Below are 20,181 nucleotides of genomic sequence, written 5' to 3'. Positions count from 1 at the left end.
GTGGATCTTCTCTCAAACCGAAGACAAAAAAAAAAAAAAAAAAAAAACTTACAGCATGTTGCTCTTTAAAGGTGGATGATAGTTTTTCAAGTTGTGCACAAGGTTACACTTAAAGTAAATACTGCCACTCAAACTCTAAATGATAGGTTTTTATATCAGTAAGTTTTAAGACTTCATCAACCCCGTGTCTGCAGCTGTACCCTGACAGGCCACAGGGTGGTGCTGTATCACCTGCTGAGTTTCCCAGCTGTTTTTTCTTTTTTTTAGGTTGAGTCTCTTCCAACACATGCAAAGAGTAAATTTAAACATCCTCAATCTTGCACTAGAACATTATTAAAAAGCTCAAGGCTGAGACATGGATATGCAACACAACTTTATTGAAACTCTTGAAGCAACATCAATTTACAAACAAAAGAAAGAGGGGCTCATTGAACATAAAATGCCTTTTTAGAACCAAAATGACAGGAAAGAACTGAGAAAGGGAATGAACTCCCAATGATTGGACCAGCAGTGGCAGGTGCAGTTTTTATACAAAAAATAACTTATGAAATCTTTCAAGTTTACAGGAATATTGAAACACGTTGCGTGTGTAAATCGATGACTGGATTTACAGCTTAGCTTGTGTTTTAGACTTTAAATTATTGAATATTTCCAAATATCAAAGCAGGCATTACTTTGAAGAGACAGGAGGAATACCACTGATGAAGAAGAAAGAACATGAGTGGTTTGGGGAAAATGCATTCTTGAATTTAGAATTTTCAGTGTGGTGCAAGTTCCTCAGTCACAGTCATTCTAAAAGGCCTTTTCAGGATCGCATTGCCTGAGTGCTGCCTCTTGACACTCCTCTGGGTCCCTGACCAGCTCCACGCTTGTAGTTCTGCTGGTAACCATCCTTGAACAGTAAAGAAAGTGAGAAAGACATTTCAGAAGCTACTCAGACATCGAAAATCACAAAAACAGCAATGGGACAGTCAGCATTCATCTTTCATACCCTCTGATAATTTCCATTCGAGTAATCCCGAGTTGTGTTGAACTGATTCTGTCCATAACCAGAGTTGGGAGCGTTGGTGAAAGGAGGACGATAACCATCATAGCCCCCTGAAAATGAAAAGATTTTTAACTTCTAATGCTCCTAATGGGTTAATAACAAAATAAGACAAGATCAGATCTCTGAGCCCTTTTCAGACCTTAGCAAACATTCATGTAAATGTAATGACAATTTAAACATCAGCACACACCTGAGTCAATTTTAAGTTGAAAAGTCACATCATCAGTATTACTGGGTCTAGTAATATGCCCACAACACTTCAAACATAGCAGTCAATGCTGTCAAATTAAAGGCTGCAGTAATACGAAATTAAATATAAAAGATCAAATGCCTTTATATCCATCTTTGCAGCTTCCATTCCTGCCAAGTGAAATTCCAAATACCCAGCATGTGATCGTTATAGCTGAGTCTCAACTTCTTGTCATGCTAATTCTTGTGCAGTTGTGCATAATAAATTGGGCAACAAGATCATTCTATGAATGATGAGAAACGTTGCAGCAGATTTACTGTGAGAAGTGAGGGCCCATTACATTTCCAATGGTCAATTAAGGCTTTAATTTTAATTTTTAAAATCCATTACGGATCCAGCCTGTAAGAAAAGAGAACACACATTTCTTCCTTGGCATCCAATTCTTTCCAGCTCAGTGGTGCCATAGCTAAACACTGCAAAAGCATAATGGCTCTTTCAGTAAAATGCTATGTCTGAATGAAGCTGTAAAATTAACTGGAAAAAAAAAAAAAAGCAATTACTTTAACAGTTAAGTGTTAAACGAATCCAGCAAAGTTATATATTCAGCATGTTTATGAGCTACTATGAGTAGGTCGTGAGCTTACCTCTGAATCCATTTGACGAACCTCTGTAGCCATTGATCATGCCTCTGGCATTGCGGGGCCCACCACGTGACATGCCTCTGCTGTTGTAGAAGGACTGACTCTGCCTGCCAAAGCCTGGGCCCTGCTGGGAAGGTTGCTGATGGCCTCCTGACTGGTCCTGGGAATGGAAGGCACCAACTACTTAAAAGAAGAAAAAAGAAAAAGAAAAACAAAAATACTAGTCAATTTTTGGTTACAGTCAAATATACAGCATTTAGGTAAAGTTAGTTTAACTGGAATATAATCTCTGGCAAAATCAATCCATTGAAAAATTGAATCCATTGAATAATACACAAAATCCTGAAAATGTGCCCACCAGACTGCAGTTGTTCCGACTGCATCTCTGCCTGCTCCACAGCATGCTGCGTTTGGCTGCTGAAGGCCTGGTTGTAGCTGTTCTGGTATTGGTTGGCCTGGTTCAAAGCCTCTGTCTCATTGGCTGGTGGGACTGGGGCATTGAGGTTGAACACCTGAAGGGGTGAACAAGGTCCACATTGTGGTGAAACCAAACCCAGAGCAAAGGTCACAGCCACAAGCTTAACATCCTATTTCTCACTATTTCCTGGATGGAGCTGTATGATTACAAGTCATACAACTGCAATATGATGAGAGGGCACCTAAGGACTCCACAAGCAATTTCTAATGGAAATCATTAATGCACTGTGTTGACTCCACTAGTGGTGATGCCTGAAAAACCTGACAGGCCAGAGTACGTAATCAAATGGATTAACTAAAAACAGGGATTGTTGGGGAACATGAGCAACTTTTCCTTTGGTTTAAATGAGAAACAGAATGAGCGTAGTCACAATCTTACTGTTTGCATTGACTGGAATGGTGCTGCGTTGACATTGATGCCACTGCTGTGAGGAGCTTTGGAAACAGACTGGAAAACCTGTGCCTGAGAGACAGGCGGGAGAGCTGTAGAGGGAGGAGGCTGCTCCGATGACATGGACATCGAGGTCTGTTCAAAAAGGGAGTCACACTCCATTAATGCAATTGTACACATTTTCTTAGCAACTGTACACTGGTTTTCATTTAAATGATTTATGCTGATAGTGATTTTATGGATATCAGTGTTATAGTTTAATGTAAAAATTGTAGGAAAGAAAAAAATTACCACACAGCATAGGCTACATGTATTTTCTATACTTCCTCCTTGACTCAACTTTCATCTGTGAAAAGTTTTTTTTTTTTTTTTTACAAAAGTTAAAACTGTAAGAGCCATTGGTACTTCTAATATTATTTCATTCTAAATGTGATTCTGTTTGAAAAAGATGAGTTAAGAGCAGAAAAGGCACAGCATGATTTACCTGGATGGGGTCGATGGAGTCTGTTGGAGGTCGCGGATCTGGCGAGTGTGTGGTCTGATATATGGGGGACGGTGTTGGAGAGACGATGGGGATCTGAAAATAGGTAGAGCAAAACTTAAACCAGTTGTCAGTTTTAAGCTTTCTTACTGGTGTCTACCCTACCAGTACTGTCTTCTTTTGTTTGATTACTTACTTGCGTGGGCTCAGGCTGAACAGGAACAGTGGGCTGTGATAGTCGGGACTCAGGGTGAACTAAGAAGATTTGAGCATTAAACCTCAGTCAGAATTCCCATTGTAAGCTTTCAGTTGAAATATTAGAACATCACATGATTTCAGAACTGTTTTTTTTTTTTTTTTTTTAAAACCAACCTGGTGGACACACCATCTGTGGTAGGTCCATGTTTTGAGCAGGTTTCATTGGCTGCACTGATACAATGGCTGGGTCAATGGGCTGTCCATCAAACTCCAACATGGAGTCCTGACAACAGAAAAGTGATTAGCAAGTCATAGTAAACGTTCAGTGAAAAGTAATTCCTAGCACTAACTGCTCACCTGCATGAAATTGTACGTTCCCTGCATTTGTGCCATTAAATCCTGCACCACCTGTTTTCTGACCATGGGGTCAGTTGGCGGCACAGGAGAGGCTAAGTTCATGGGGTGGGTCTCTAAAGCAACAGGGGGAGCTGCAGGCTGCTGCATGGCACTGACTGCCTAAATGTAGAAGACAGAATGAATAAGTCAATTAGAAGCCTAGAGGAGGAGGTCTAATTGAAAAGTGATTTAGTGCTTATTAGGTGTTACCTTGGGTTTACAACAGTGTAAACATTTACTTCCATAGGTGAATAACAATCTGACCAGTCTGGCAGAGGCAACGTGTTCTGTACAAAGACCTGAGCTAGTCAGAACAAACTGGCTGCAGTCTGAGCATCCACATAGAAACCAAAGTCAGTGTTAAGAGATCAACCTGAGCATTTCTGTCGGTTTCCAACAAATATTCCTCACTACATCTATAACTGGATTCATACTGTATGCACGACAACACAGTGCAATACATTTCTTCCACAGACACCAAGGCTTTATTAACTTCGTGCCTGTGCAGCTGATGACACACAGCACTATCATTCGGAGGATTGTGCAAAACTTAAGTCAAGTTCCAGTGAGAGATGACAGGATAAGCATCTGACAAAAACTCACTTTGTGACTCTACTGTTGCTATGAAATGCAAAATGCTGAAAAAAAAAATCTTTCAAACCAACTGACAAATCACATAACCAGTTTGAACATGAAGGAAAGAAGAAAATGCCGATGTCATGTGATAAGTCACAATCCAGAAATACATTGTTTACTTGTGCAAAATGCGTTCACAAAAATGATAGCTTCTTAACGAAGGTATTTTGTTGTTGCATTTACAGGTGCAAAAATACTGCACAGCGTCAAACACCATCTAAATGATATTCTGCGATGTTGTTGCCAATAGTATGACAAACTATCCAACTGTTTTTGCATACTGTGTTAAGTCGAACAAGTCCTACAAGTCATACAAAGTCTTGACATCACTTGTTTGCTGCTATATATATATATATATATATATATATATATATATATTTTTTTTTTTTCCAAAATGTGTTTAGGGCAGACTTCCACTAAAACTAATATGAATTCACATCCCAGCTAGCTGAAACCACATTTATCATAATCAACTTCCCACTTGTCATCAAAGGCAGCTTTGTCTTACAGATGCAATAACAGCTCAAACCAGGAAACATGGGGAAATAATCAGCAACACAAAGGGCTAGAAGAAAACCTACCTCTGTTTCTGTGGTCCACTCCTCCTCATGCTCCTTCTCACTGCCGCTATATGTGCTGTCTCGAATGAACTGTCTATTTACAAACTGGAGGAAAAGGTTAAAGTCAGCACTAAGGATAAAAAAATGTCTTCAGCTACAAAACTTCACCAACAAAAGAAACAACCTCACCTCTGTTGTTTCCACAGCAATTGGTTCTGTGAACTCCTCAATTATTTCAGTTTCTGTAAAGAGAAAACTGTTTAATGGGTGCAGTGCAGCTCTTTATTAGACTATGATTTTAAAAGTTGGTGCAGAATGACTCCAGAGAATGGTCAAGACCTGGATCAACTGTCTGCTCTTCTGCTTCTGACGATTCAGCTACAGCTGTTGCTGTTTCTGTTTCTGTTTCTGCTGCTGTTGCTGTTGCTGTTGCTGTTGCTGTTGCTGCTGTTGCTGCTATTGTTGCTGCTGCTGCAGCAGCGGCGGCTGGTTCTTCCTCCTCTTCCTCCTCACACACTCCATTTTGGTGAGATGGAACCCGGTCAAAATACCCACTCAGCAGAATCTGGTCCAAAGTCTCTTTCAGTGCCTTGTCTAGCAGAGGAATAACAGTCAGCACTGTACTGGAAAGCCATAAAAGCAGACACCCAATCATCACATTTACCAAGGCACAATTATCAAATATTTTGTGAGCTCTGAAATTTTGCAAGGATCTAACAAAATGGTGTAGTGTTTTCTGTAATGTTGAGCACAGATTTCACAACTGTACTTGCAAAACAGATTTGCACTTCACTTTCAGTTAGGATTTAAAAAAATAAATAAATAAATAAACAAATAATATATATATATATATATATATATATATATATATATATCTCAGTATTAAACCAGTTCTTTAGATGACATTCTAAAAGATCAGTAAAGGGGAAACATTAAATTTGTATTTCACTGTCTGCCACATCTGGACGACAAGATACTGGGGGGCAAGAGAGATCATGTGATCATTAAGTTCAGCTAGATAGACACTATGGCAACACTGCTTTTATGAGCCACACACCACATTAAATATCTAAAAGTCTCTGAAACTCCACAAGCAACAATCAAAACTAAGTTATATATATAAAGCATTATTTTAGACAAAATACAAATCTTAAAAAAAAAAAATTAAAAATTTAAATAGTACAGTTACATAGTAACAGGCAGGTTATATAAAAAAAAAAAGCCTTAAACGCTAAATCACAACGATGCAACAACTAATTGCAACATCACCATTATTAATGATTTAGTAATGGTTAAAGTTTCATAAACTCCTGATTGGTTGATTTAATTAGGAAGTTTACAAGAAAACATGAGAGCCCTTAAGCTAGCTCAGGTATTTCCACTTTTGGCTCCTCAGGCAAAACAGGTCAGTGTTATTTCCTTTACTGCCTTGTGCCTCAGGCCAAGAAGTTTGCTGTTCCCTGAATAAACACCCTCAGTCCTCAAGTGAGACCTGAAAGGGTTGACTGGTGTCACTACAGTGAACTGGGTCACCAGTATACTAATGTGGCTCCAGAGATCTGACCAGTGGAATCGCAGGCGACAGGGCCGCTGGCACCTTGCCCTGCTGCTGAGTCAGGATAAGCCCACGGTGCTCAGCCCCTAAGCAGAATGCAGCAGAGCAAGTCCCAAGGCCTGGCCGCTGAGAATGCAGTACACCAATATCACCAAGCCCTGATTATTCACATCACAGCACAGCACTGCATTGCACTGCACAACACAAGGCTGCATTAACAAAACTAAATGCTCATGCTATATTAACATATTAAGACTGATTAAATGCCTCCAGCACCTTATGACAACATCCTCTACATCATTTCAGAATTATGAAAGAGTACGAGAAATCACTTATGATGACCTTTTGTTAAAAAGCTTGCTGATGAATGCTGTCTCACCAAAAATCTGATAAAATGTTCTGCCAACAATTTTCACCACCAGCTGGGCATCTAAATAAAGCCATTTTATCTTCAATAATGAATATCCTTGCGTGTTAAGTTATTATACATTACAGTGAAGCAATAAAGCTTTATTCTGACTACTGAAAAACCTACTTTTTTCCTATGAAGTTATCAATGGTCTACAAAATGTCAGTAAAAAGAAGAAAGCTGATTTCCAGAGGTGTCTACAAATGGCCCATTTTGTCAGTCCATCAGTACAAAATACAAAGTTACTTCAGTTTACTACCACGGATTGTGAAAACCAGGAAATAATCACACTGAACAAACAGGCACCAGTGAATGTTTTTAAATCTTTTGCTTCAGATTATTAAAATATTGACTCATTTATTTTCTGTCAGATGACAGAATAATCAATTGATTGCTTCAGCTGTAAATTACAGCTTGGGCTAGCCAAAGCAATCATTAACCAAAACATTGAGCCCTGCTGACTGCACCCAAACCTAGGCTCCAAATTAAATTGACTTACATGTCGTTCCAACCACAGCCTTGTCCTTTCCTTCCAGCAGGTCCCAAAGGTGCACAGATGCTTCTTCATACTGGTCAGCCAACCTGTGTGTGTACAGTAAGTTGAATGGATAGCCTTTGTAAAAAAAGATAAAAAGTAAATGCTTTCCCCATCTCAAATTCATTGATGCTTTTTGCCTCAGACTAACCTGACGTTTTGGTCACGGTCTGGCCCCACTAACTTGTAGAACTCATCAAAAACTGCAAGATCTGCATCTGTCAGCAGCGGCGTGCCTCCAACTCCCTGTTTCAGGTCCTGCCGCACAGTGTCATCACCCAGGCGGTCTAGGAGGAACTGTAGCTCCAGGATCGACTTCAGTCGTCTCTGCTCTGCCTCCTCACGCTGTAGCTGCTCACGACGTGCAGACTTCTTCGCAACTTTCTGAATCTAATGACAATATACATATGCCACTTAAAGACAAGTTAGAACGAGACAACATTTAAAGAAAACCAGAGTCAGCCTTACATCTTGTCCCAGTGTAATGAACGTCTTCTGCAACTCTCGGGCAAATTCCAAGTTATTCATGACTTCCTGGTATTTAGAGAGGGCCTCCTAAAAATAAAAAAAAAGTCAGAAATGTCACACATTGCTAGGTTATAAAATATTTACAGGAATTAATCATTTGTGCTTCTGTTCAAAATCATAAAGGCTCCTGTATACCCACCAGCTGGTCCTGATTTAGTCGCTCTCCTTTATTCTTCCTGACTTGATAATCATCCAGTTTGCTCTGTAGAAGAACATCCAAAAAGTGGCAAAGTTCTGAATTTTTACACATTAAATGGATAAATTATTTTTAAAATTTTAATAAGGGTATCTCAGCTTTGAATTGAGTGGGAGATATATTACTGTCATCAGGAGGGACATGGGGGGGGCAGGCGGCATCTCAATAGTCCTTACCTTTTTCTTTTCCATGTTACGGACCTTCTTGTCAATGACACACAGCACTTGCTTCAAGACTTCGGACTGTCCACTGAGTGCAAAATTGCCTGTTGACCCTGGAGCGGATCCCACATCTGGGCTGGCAGACTGAACTTGCCTATTTCCATTCATTGCTGAGGGCATCTGGAAATTAAAGTATGAGAGGTTAATTCTTGAAAGCAATAAACTTCACTTAAGCATCACCAAATACCATGAATTGAGATGTCACACTCACACACACACAATTAATATAAGCCACAATCACAATTCCCCAGAGCACAGACAGACATATTCAGATTTTCATGGTCCTATTTTATATGAAACATGTTTGTGTATGTTTGGTTTTCGGTATATTGGTATGAAACAACAGGATATTTAATGCCATACTGTAGTCTAGGGTTTTTTCCGCATGCGGGCTTCTGATATTTCGTAGCCTGAACTATTGATCGAGGTAAGAATAAAATAAAAGTTAGAGGCAATAAACTAAAGACAAAGCAAATGCCCCAAGAGTCAAGTGGCACAGAGAGGTCAGGTATGACTTGTCAACAGTGTTAATATAGAAAGAGTAATGCGGAATAACAAAAGTGATGTTAGCGGCTAAAGTGGACTTTAACCCTCCAGGCTGAGCAGTACAGCTAACTACGACATGTGGTACATTATTAGTGTTAACGTGAAGATAAAACGACTTATAGACACAAAATAAAGACTGGCACCAGAACCATTTCATCACAGCAACTGGCGAACTTTAGTTCCAACTGTGTCTTAAGTTAACTGGACATTTCTGAACCTCGATTTTCTTCCTGATCAAAATATTGACTCTTTCAGTTGAGCGAAAAAGCTCTACCCTCTATTACCGGCTCTGTGGCCCGGTGTGCCCCTAGTAGAGCCGTGGGATCTCCGGTGTTGGTTCGGTAAAATGGCCCTGGCCGCAGCACCGCTAGCACTTAGCATCTCCCACCAGCTAACGTTACGGGGAGCGACGCGTGCGGGCCAACTGCCGGCCGGGACCCTCGGCCCCTTGTTAGCACGACTCCCGTTTCACATACCTTAATGTTTATATCCACAGGGGGGGTTTGTTGGCGAAGTTTACAAAGCGGCCAAGTTGTTTTTACTGTTGTGTTGCTTTATTTTCTCTTCCTCTCTAGTGTGGGATCCGCCCCGCCGGCCTCACCGACAACTGAGACGGTTCGAGAGACGGAGAAACTCTTTATAAAAGCGAAGGGCCCTTGCCTGAGTAAATTAACTATAAAAACAACCCGCAATAAAACCCTAGATTAATTCATAAAATCATTCCACCTATAACACAAGAAAAGCAATTCGACTTTTAAATAAGTGACGGACATTACCACAATTAAACATTATAACGCTGCTATTTATGATCAGGCAAAGCAGGCTACAGCCCCTAGATAGAAAATGTGCACAATCATTAGCTTTGATTAGGTTATTGGATTTCTAGCCTTATTCCTTATATAGTGTTTGTCTGCAGCAGCTGTTCCATCCTGCTGTGAGCACAGGCATGTGTTGGTTTACAGCTGTCTCACAACATAACCCGTCAATCACGACAGTACTTTCTTTTAACGGCACACAATTTAATCGCAAACTTTTCAGATAGTTCACTTGTTTAATTCCAGGATGCATCCACGTTGAACATAGAGGAGAAGACAAAGAAAAATAAGTATAAATGAAGCAGGAGCGAGAGTTTATTCAAGCAGCGTAGTTCAAGAAAGAAAAAGATTCTGTTTATACGTTGAATGGGTTTTCCAAGTTCATCCTGTTAGCCTAATTCTTCCATCTCTTCATTTGGGTTTCAACACTTAAATATTTACATCTATGACCACTAGAAATCCAATTATTTAACTTGTTTTCCATCGTTAGCATTGATCTGGCTGGTGTAACAATGTGTCATACACAACAGTGCATGGCTGTACCATGTTTTGCATCAATTTAAAGTCCATCATGAAGGTGGACATTTAAATATCTGAGGATGACACTGAGTTTCAAGAACAGCAAAGGTTAAAGTTACATTATAAGGTAAACCTTTACAGTACAAACCACTCTGCACATAGCAGGTTGAAAGCTGTACAACAAAAGCTTACTTTTTTAAATCCAGAAACCAGATGTCAGACACTAATAAACCCAAAATATGGGGATTCAAAGTCCCCTCCAAATACTGCTTTGGATGATGGCTTATACTATTTTCCATTAAAAAGTTCAATTGGCTGGCAGAATTGAAAATATTATTTATTTTTTGTTTTAAATACTTACTGAGTACAAGATGTCCCCTTCTTCACTATAAGTACACTCTCATTGAATGTGGAATTTAGGCTTCAGATTTTCCACATGGTACTAGCCAGTTCTGGTCAAGTAGGCACTTTAAACAAATTAACTTGCTCAATATCTAAGAGAAAGAACAGCTGTAGATCCAACTATTCTATCTTAAGGATCATTTGAAGATGTTTTGCTATTGTAAGATTTTTTTAGAGATTTATTCCTTGAAATAATCATGTTAAGTTTAAATTTGATAGTCTAACGAATATGTGATTTCCCCACATGTCAGTTTTAACTTGAAAAAATTGATTTACAAGTTAGTTGGAAAAAAAAAAGAAAAAAAAGAAAACCATAGACTTCATCAGTGGGAGCATTACTCAATACTTACCTTCTACTGAATACTTTACCTTCATTGATGCTCTGTGCTACCCATCTCCCTGAGTCCAAGGTCAACAAACTTAGCAGTAGACTTTTACTTTTCATACAAGACCAAAAAAAACTGTTTCCAGTGTTTCTATATTTATTACACAACTTTATCATATGATAAACTGTTCATGCAGACAATGAAATAATTTCAGTGTTCCAGATATCCAAGAACAAAGCTGGCCCCAAAGGTCCGTCCAGCGGTGCTGTCAGCTTGTTTAAAGTTGTTTCTTACTTACGCCAGCAGGTGGCAGTGAAGATCAGCAGTGATCAGCAACAAACTACTGATCAAACTGGGACTGAAGAGAAAGTTCAGTTTACACATATCTACTAACACTCCAGTATGTTCTCACCATTCCTGTGCAATAAGTTAACTGGAAAATCTACATTTATAACATGAAACAATTTGATAATTTACTCATCTACAAGAGATTGAATACAGGACATCTGGGTAATTTGATAATTATACATCATCAGATGTCTTTGGGACTGTTTATATGTTCTTCTGTTTTTGCTTCACCTCTGACCACAGTGTACGTGAGTATGTCAAGTGGTGCAAACTGACCTGTATGCCAAAAGAATGTGAAACCAGCTTTCTTTTGTTTTGCCAAATCCAGGAAACAGTTAACATGGCTGCACAGCTTTTTTGATTGCACTGTTCCACTGAAAGTGTTTTCTTTTGGGATAATACTGATTATGGGAGGATCCCAGGGGTAAGTGAAGCTCCTTTTCAACAAGTGACTCATTTCCGCAGCCATTTGTAGTTCAATCAAACGACACTGAACACCAGCTATTCTCTAAAAGAATTTCAGGGTGGTTCATTATCTGACCTTTGACCTTCACACTGAGATTTTAAAGCTGTGTGATAACAATAAAACATCATTGCAGACCTATGACAATTCAGGAATAAGGGCTTTTAAACCAAAGCTAATTATCACTTCACTTAGAGAGTAATCATTTTTGCTGTTGGTGCACCAGACTTTGTCCTATTAATGAGTCAACATTATGCACAGAGTACTCTTAATTTAGGAAATAGGCCTGAAAGCCTCTAAAATATATGAAACCCAGCTTTGCACCTGTATTAACAGATCTATTTAGTAGTAAATCTCTAATGATTTAGCAAGATCTTTAATTGGATATTGATTGTATGTCCTGCAGCAGCTGTGCTCTGTCTGCCTGTCTAGTAGAGAAACTCGCAACCTGCAATATTCACATTATTTGGTGACTGATGAGACACAGAACCACTAGGAGTTCAATAGAATTTTACTGCCGGCTTTTTACATTTTCATTTTACAGCTGCCTTCAAATTCCACACAGCTTTCAACTCCATAATGTTCTCAGTACCAAACAGGCAAAACAGGAAGCTGGACACGAGTGACACCACTTCCCAAAAGGTCATCTATATATTTAACTGTTTATATCCCAGAGTCTACCTTTAACAGTAATAAAAGAAAACCTGTGAAGTCCATCACATAATACGAGACATGACACTTGCAAAACTCCTTTCACTCTGGGTGTTTCTGTTGTAGAGGAGGCGGTGACATTTTAATGTCAAGTGTACAGTAAAGGAAGCCTCAACACACAAGAAAGGACAACAAACTAGAGTTTTTATGTTGCACTGTACGTCTTGTTCTATCATACTGAACCATCTGGAGTCAACCCGTCTATCTGGGAAGCCATGAGAGGGGTGCCAGCATGCATGGGAGGGGTGAAGGAAGTGAATGCTGTGCGTCCCTCCCCCCACCCCCACCACCAGGAAAGCTTCATCTCTGTGTGCCAGTTATACATCCTCTGGGCTTTCTCAGTCAACACTACAGGAAGCCGTGGACGACTTGGGTGTCATATCAGTACTGACTTTCTCTTCTCGCTTCTTGTCTATAATACATTTGTTCTTGGCATTGGTGTTCATGCATCATGACATTTTGGAGAGCTGAGACAGCACAGAACCAATGTATTGTGGATTCTGGACTCCATATCTTTCAGAACTTTAACTATTTATTTTCTGATTTGTTTTTATATGTCTGGTTGGATTTCAGTATAGATTGATTCATATAGCTTAAATGCAGTGAGAAACACATGCATTAACAGACACACATACAGAGTGCATGATACGCACACTTTATGCTTTGAAAGAAGAATAGAATTTAAAGTGAGTTTGAAACTTAATTGTCTTAATTATAAACTTAATTCTTGATGTGATTGTGGAAACAACTGATAAAAACTCCTAAACCCAAATATTCTGATTTTTTCCCTTAATTAATTCATTAAAAAAAAAATCTCCACAGAAGATCGTCTCTTTCCTAGAAATTCTGGTCATATCACATGGTCTTTCTCAGGGGATGATATTTATCATGGAAATATGAATTTAACAATTTGCATGTTTTCCGATTATTTGTACTTCTTGTGGACGTGGGTTTCTGTCAGCTGAGGAAGATTTTTATGGAAAGATCTAGGATGGAAACTGTATGACAAGCAGCTACCCAAGGGAGTTCAAATAGGTGTGTTAGTGTTTGTAGCATATTTATATAGTTAAAACTCCATAGGCCACCATAGCCCCTGTACTGTGTCACACCAAAACAGTAGGCAGAAACCTTGTCTCGGAAATGTTTTTCATTTGAAGGATATGTGTTTTGAGTTTTATCTCTGTTAGGCTGCTTTTCTGCAGCTGGCTCACAACTGTGCCATGCTCACCTTGCTCACGGCCTTCTCTGCTTGGTATCCATCCAGTGAGCCTACACAGTCCAACAAACATACAGCCCAGGGATGCTTTCAGCCTACATTTAGAGTTTTCCTGTGATCTTCCTCCTTGTATCTGGCTGAGAAACTGCCGGAGCTGAGATGTTTTATCTCCCTGCCCAGTCCAACTGCTGTCTGTGTCCCCTCCCTCCTGCAGGCAGCCCCGAGGCACTGGCAGTAGATAAGAGGAAGGGCCCACAGCAGCTCTGGTTTGAAAAGACAGTGAGGACATATTGTATGTAAAAATATTGCAGAGTGCTTTTCTGACACAGACAAGCTTGAAATTATCATAATTTGTATATTTAATAGCTTGAGCAATCTTTGCTTTTCCACCAGCAGGCCCAACCTGTAATGTGAAGGCTCTGTAAAAAACATAATAGTTATATGTATTGGAAACTTGTAACTTGTCTTGTATGTTGACTTAATATCTGTATTTTTTTTTAGATTATTTCAACAACGATGGAAGGTAAACGTTTTTTAAATATTTACTTTATACTTTTCCCTCTACCCATGAGTCCAAGAGGGTAATCTTATCTTATCTATAACCTATTTAACACCTAAATATCTAAATAATTCTTTTTAAGGAGTTAAATTACCACTGCTGCTTTTTAATGTTGCCATGGTAGCACATGTATATTTTTTTAACAGCAGCAATTTCAGTTTCATTACTGAAGACTTAATGGGTGGTTGCAAAAATCTTGATTAAATCATTATTAATTATAATTACACAAATACTAACGTTTGCTGTTGGTTTAAAACAAAGTGTGAGACCCAGTGACTTATTAAAAATACCTGCAGTCTTGAAGGCTAATGACTTTCTAATGACCATTAATGGTGGGATAAAGTACTTGGGTCTTTATATTAGTAAATTTAGAAATACCACAATATGAAAATACCGCATTGTGTTGCAATCTCACTCTCTGTGTACCATGTACCTCATAATTACATACTTACTACTACTGTGTAAATGATCCAAGTAACTTCCCCCACTATACGAAATCACCAGCCAATGAGACATTTTCACACCTTGTCAGACCAAACGTTGCTCTAATTTATGGCCAATAACAGCCCAATAAAACATTCACTGATTTATTAACCATTAAGTCGTTAGTTACAACTTACAGCCAGAAGCTGTTTTAGGAAGTTAAAATGTTTTTCCTTAGAGACAGGCTGTAATCAACAGAAAACATACAAAGCCTGCACTAATCAGCATGCCCCCTATTTTATCTTATCGACTTATCATTAGTCTCAGTCACGACCTGAGCTGACGGCTCGCAGAGCAGAGCAGGCTGCGTCGAGCTCAGCTGTCGCTTTAAGACCCATTTCCCCCCATTGTCAAACAGTCGTGAGCAGGAAGAGGGAAAACGAAAGCACAGACCGAAGGGGGGCTGACGTATTTAAACACGATGCTGCCGCTTCTGCTGCCGCACAATAACGGAGACCGCGGATTAAAGTGGGAGAGCGCGTCCGCTGCTCGCTCACTTCCAAAAGGACGCCACGGACGGGGAGATCCACGCGTGTGACTTAATTGAACAAAGCGTGGGGCCGTGCGTAAAGTCGCTCCAGGATGATAAAATACACTTGAGAAGTGTCACTACGGGTTACTGCCTCAGGAAATGATGGCAGCGTCCTCCATCATCGTTTAGCTGCTTAGAGCGATTTTTTATCCCCCCCCCCCACCTCCTCCCGGTCTTGCGGCCATTTCGACTGGACTCACTATTTCATTGATTTTACACACGAAAAGCTCAAAACGGGGGCGTAGCCTATCTGGAGTCTCGAGGGGTCGTGGGTGCAGGTGCAGCGCGTCTTGGTTTCAGTCTTCCCGCAGGCAGATTCACAGGTACCCGCTGATCTGAAGCATATTCCGGATCATATTTTGGGAATGACATCCACTATAGAAAGGAAAACACTGGAAACCAATGAGTAAGTATCTCACACACACTGATTATGTTATTTCTGAAGACAATAAAATATACAAGGACGCTCCAGAATTGATGTGAGAGCCAAACTCTCAGCTGCAGATGGCTGATAGTAGGTAGAGGATAGAAGTCTCCTGCTGGCAAAAAAAAAAAAAAAAAAAATCAAGTTTATGTCCAAAAGCAGATCAGTAAGTGTGTGCACCAATGGCTTTTGGCAGGAAAGAGTTCAGTGTTGCTCAGAGCAGGTGAAGTCTCCTACAGGTAGGCTAAGGTAGACAGGGCTAAATCATTTTAACTGCTTATTTTCATGACATTTTAAAGGCATCAGATATATTCTATGCTAGACGCGTTTCTTTATTGAAGTAGCCTGTTCTGTGGCAACAGTACTGGATTTAACCGTATCCAATGGCTCCCCCATGTGGACAGGATCAACTCTCCAAGTAATTCAAGATAGATAAATAAATAAATGGCACAAACACATTATGTATATAACATATGTCCTGTTAAAAGATGCAAAAATGACCATAAATGAAAATTAATGAAAAAGATTAAAAACAGTATCCCAACTTCATTCATTCAATGTCCAACATCACCTCAGTGTTGTTAAAGTTCATGTTTAGTATTAGTGTGGCTCTTAGGAATAGGAATATTATCTTGTATGTCACAAGAATATTAAAAACATAACAAATTATACAATTAAACCAACAATTAGCGTATGTATTAAGGTACTAATAAAAATATATTGGCCTGAAACATTAAGTTACTTATAATATTGAAGTTAATCGATAGAAAATTAATTTAGAACTATAACAATTTATGACTCAGTCAATTTTTTGCAAGCACAAATGCCCCAAATCCATAATTTCAGCTTCTCTATTGTCATGATTTGCCGCCTTTCTATTATTTTATGTGATAGTAAATTGAAAACCTTCTGGTTTGGTGTTGGTTGGACAAAACAAGTCATGTGATTGCATCAACTTGGGTTTTAGGAGATCGTGCTTTGCATTCGTCTCCGTTTTCTGATGTTTTATAGGGGAAATTATTCTTGGAGTAAAACCAAAAAACAACCATTGGTGGCAGAACCAGAATATGTGATTTTCTAAGCTGTTCTCTTTCTTCACCAGGGAGCCGGTGGACGAGGTCCTCCAGATGCCACCATCTCTGCTGACGTGTGGCGGGTGTCAGCAGAGCATCGGTGACCGGTTCTTCCTTAAGGCCATCGAGCAGTACTGGCACGAGGACTGCCTGAGCTGCGACCTGTGTGGGTGTCGGCTCGGGGAGGTGGGCCGCCGGCTGTACTACAAGCTGGGAAGGAAACTATGTAGGAGAGATTACCTCAGGTTGGTCTGGCAGTGTAATGTTGAAACAGTATAATTTCATTTCTTGTTTTGGTTCATCACAACAGTGATTAACAGTAAAGTAGCAGTGTAGTAACCACATTTTGTGTAGTCATTCTTGTAGAACAGCCCTGAGCTGTATGTTTTTTAGCTATTCTGTGTTCAGTTTTACTTGTTTAGCACCTCTCAATAGTTATTTTCAACTATTTTATGGTTCTGGTTGCACACAGGAAGGTGGGGGATGAATTAGGAACCACCAACAAATGTTTACCCCTGGGTTCCTTTACAAGGTTAATGATGCCAAAGTGAGGCATCATTAACATTTGTGTTAAAGTTTTATGTAATGAAGACTAGGAGAATGTTTCTATCCTAACTGCCAGTGTTATTATCTTCTCATCCACTCAGGCTTTTCGGTCAGGATGGTCTCTGTGCTTCCTGTGAGAAGAGGATCCGAGCATTTGAGATGACAATGCGTGTGCGGGACAAGGTTTACCATCTGGAGTGCTTCAAGTGTGCTGCCTGCCAGAAGCACTTTTGTGTGGGTGACCGCTACCTGCTCATCAACTCAGACATTGTGTGCGAGCAGGACATCTTTGAGTGGACCAAACTCAACAGTAACAACATAGTTTAGGAGAAATGATGGAGCGCCACCTTGCCTTTCCCCACTGGCTTTAAAGGGGATGAACTTGTGATAAACAGACTTTTTATTTAGTCTGAGTAGGCTTTATCATGCAGATGTCAAAAGGGGAGGTGACATTTCTGCATTGCTCCCAGCTGGAGACTTAGGCCAGCAATAATAGACAGTTTGTCTTTTAAGGCTTCATCTTTAAATGCAAAAAATATTTAAAGACTGAAAATACTTAAACCTGCAATAATAGCTGTTTGTTACACACACTGGAATTTTAGGAACAAAAACAAAATCTTTGTCAGCTTTCTGACGCATCATCTCAGTCTGAAATGCACAAGACATTCAGTAATGTTTTATGTCCTGGGTCTGTAATTTGATAATTTTCATATATATATTTTTTAAAGAACTATGTAATTTGATCCTAATAAGGAAGTCCTAATTTTTGTGAAAGAACAGCACCATTTAAACTCAAGTAAAATATTATTCCAAATAAATAATTTTTGAGTAAATAATTTGTTTACTATTGGATATTTGACCTTAATATATGTTGAACTGTATTTATTTTAATGGTTATCTATCAGATCCTCTAAAAGATCCTCTTGCTCAGTTCACTGGAATTATTTGACTGGAAGTTTAACAAGTGAGCACTGGGACTATTTTCTAAGATTAGTATAAAATTACATGGTTCCCTTTGGGAATACACACTAGGAAATATATAAGAAATTATAGGCCTGTAAAATAAAGCAACAAGATTTACGCCATATAAACGAAACACAAAGTCCATTTTTGAAAAGTGCTGATCAGGTTGATTTTGCTGTGTTGCCAGGTTGAAGTGGTGGCCCCCTCTAGTGATCAGGGGAACAAATGCATTGTTAATTTTACTGACTGGAGTGGACATCATTTTCCAGTGTAAAAAGCAACAATTTTCTAGACATGCACTCAAGACCTTTTGGCTATTTATTTGACAGTTTAATAAATAATTTAAAGTTATTGGCAACACTGATGCTGTGTTCACAAAATCACAAAGAAATTAAAGGAGCATTTTACATATAATGAGTGGATGTGTGTGTGTGTGTGTGTGTGTGTGTGTGTGTGTGTGTGTGTGTGCGCGCGCATAGAGTCAAAGGTTTGGACACCCCTTGTAATTTAATGTTTTTCCGTTTTTCCTATTATTTTACACATTGTACACTAGAGACAGGGACTTGGACTTGGGACTAGGCCTCAAGTTGCACTTAAGTGGCACACATAGTGACTTGAGACCTAATTTCAACTCCATATTTGGGAATTTTGAACAATCTTTGTTTTACTTTTTTATTTTGGATACTACATCAACATTAGGGAAATGTCTAATGAGCTGAAAGTCATTGCCAATTGTGGCTTGACTATCACAGGGTCACAGGGTTAATGCATTGAGCAGATACATTGATTCCCCAAACTGATGTATATATATATTATATATAATGGTTTGCACTAGCCCTCAGCCACAAGAGGTCACTAAAACATATAAATCACAATTTAGTGAATGACAGTTCAATTGGGTACCGGGATTATTGCCAGGAGTGCTCGCTGTTTGTTGCAAATCTATTGCAGAGGGCAAAATGAGAAAGAAAAAATTAGTGTTAATGGAGTCTTGATGTTTTGAGCTGTAATTTACACTGTCTGAATTTATCCTTGCTATCTGTTATTGCCCTTCAGACTGTTTCTCCTCTCTTCATTTCTGCCAGCTGTCAACTCATTCTGAACTGGCCACAAGGCTCCTCCTGTGCCATCCCCAGTTATCTTTACAGGCACAACATCAATAATTGAATCCATGAACTGTTCTTGCGTGTGAGGTCAGGAACGAAGGCGCCTGACCACAGTGTACTAGCGGGTGAGAAAAGCAGGCTTAGCTGACATTAAGAAGTGGTTCAAAATTGTGATCAGGAAACAATTTGCAAAAAAAATGAGAGAGAAAGAGGGGAGATGAAAGTAAAGGGAGAAACCAGAGCAGAGAGGCTCCAGGTTGATGTCTTTAGCTGGGTCTGACAGCAGTTTATCCATTGATGAAGGTATAAAGGAAGAGTTAAAAACCCACCCAGGCTGAGATGACGCTCTTGCTGAAAAAGATACTTACTGGGACACTAACAACTTTTCCCACAATAGAGATGGGAATATATAGTATAGGCACACACAGATACTGGGCTTTTGCTTATTTGGAGGTCGGCAGATTGAAGAATCATCAGTGTGGCATTAAGCAATGCTTGAGGAATGACTGCATAGCAAAAAAACAACAAAAAAAAAAAAAAAAAAACTACTACACGGTGGTCTCAACAACAAATTAGCTCCATATTGTACACCAGGTTTCAGATATGTGTGAGTAAATAATATATGAAATATATAAACTAAGCACCATAACACACTACAGCGTTTACTATACAACTTTGAGGACTGGA

General features: G+C 39.4%; 2 protein-coding genes across 5 annotated transcripts; one reads left to right on the top strand and one right to left on the bottom strand.

Moving 5' to 3' along the window:
- Nucleotides 1–360: 360 nt before the first annotated feature.
- On the bottom strand, nt 361–9,639 carry caprin1b (cell cycle associated protein 1b). Of its 4 annotated transcripts, none has more exons than XM_026310761.1 (18): nt 9,485–9,639; nt 8,418–8,582; nt 8,185–8,247; nt 7,986–8,072; nt 7,669–7,907; nt 7,482–7,564; nt 5,358–5,612; nt 5,208–5,260; nt 5,040–5,123; nt 3,784–3,942; nt 3,601–3,709; nt 3,425–3,483; nt 3,232–3,345; nt 2,736–2,882; nt 2,238–2,391; nt 1,883–2,062; nt 992–1,098; nt 361–892 (listed from the first exon to the last, which is right to left on the bottom strand). In XM_026310761.1, the coding sequence occupies exons 2-18, from the start codon at nt 8,580–8,582 to the stop codon at nt 806–808; spliced, it is 2,145 nt and encodes a 714-aa protein (XP_026166546.1). In that variant the 5' UTR covers nt 9,485–9,639; the 3' UTR covers nt 361–805. The 4 variants fall into 4 exon arrangements, with proteins under 4 accessions (XP_026166546.1, XP_026166547.1, XP_026166548.1 ...); XM_026310762.1 differs by having other exon boundaries at nt 1,883–2,059; XM_026310763.1 differs by having other exon boundaries at nt 3,232–3,324.
- Nucleotides 9,640–15,136: 5,497 nt separating this feature from the next.
- Nucleotides 15,137–18,290, top strand: lmo2 (LIM domain only 2 (rhombotin-like 1)). Its single transcript, XM_026310765.2, has 3 exons — nt 15,137–15,788; nt 16,909–17,124; nt 17,527–18,290. Exons 1-3 carry the CDS (start codon nt 15,748–15,750, stop codon nt 17,750–17,752), a joined length of 483 nt encoding a protein of 160 aa, XP_026166550.1. The 5' UTR covers nt 15,137–15,747; the 3' UTR covers nt 17,753–18,290.
- Nucleotides 18,291–20,181: the final 1,891 nt, after the last annotated feature.

The sequence above is a fragment of the Mastacembelus armatus genome, chromosome 6 (assembly GCF_900324485.2).
Source record: "Mastacembelus armatus chromosome 6, fMasArm1.2, whole genome shotgun sequence".
Taxonomy (NCBI): domain Eukaryota; kingdom Metazoa; phylum Chordata; class Actinopteri; order Synbranchiformes; family Mastacembelidae; genus Mastacembelus; species Mastacembelus armatus.
The sequence above is the reverse complement of the archived record's forward strand: the minus strand, read 5'-3'. Positions and strand labels throughout refer to the sequence as shown.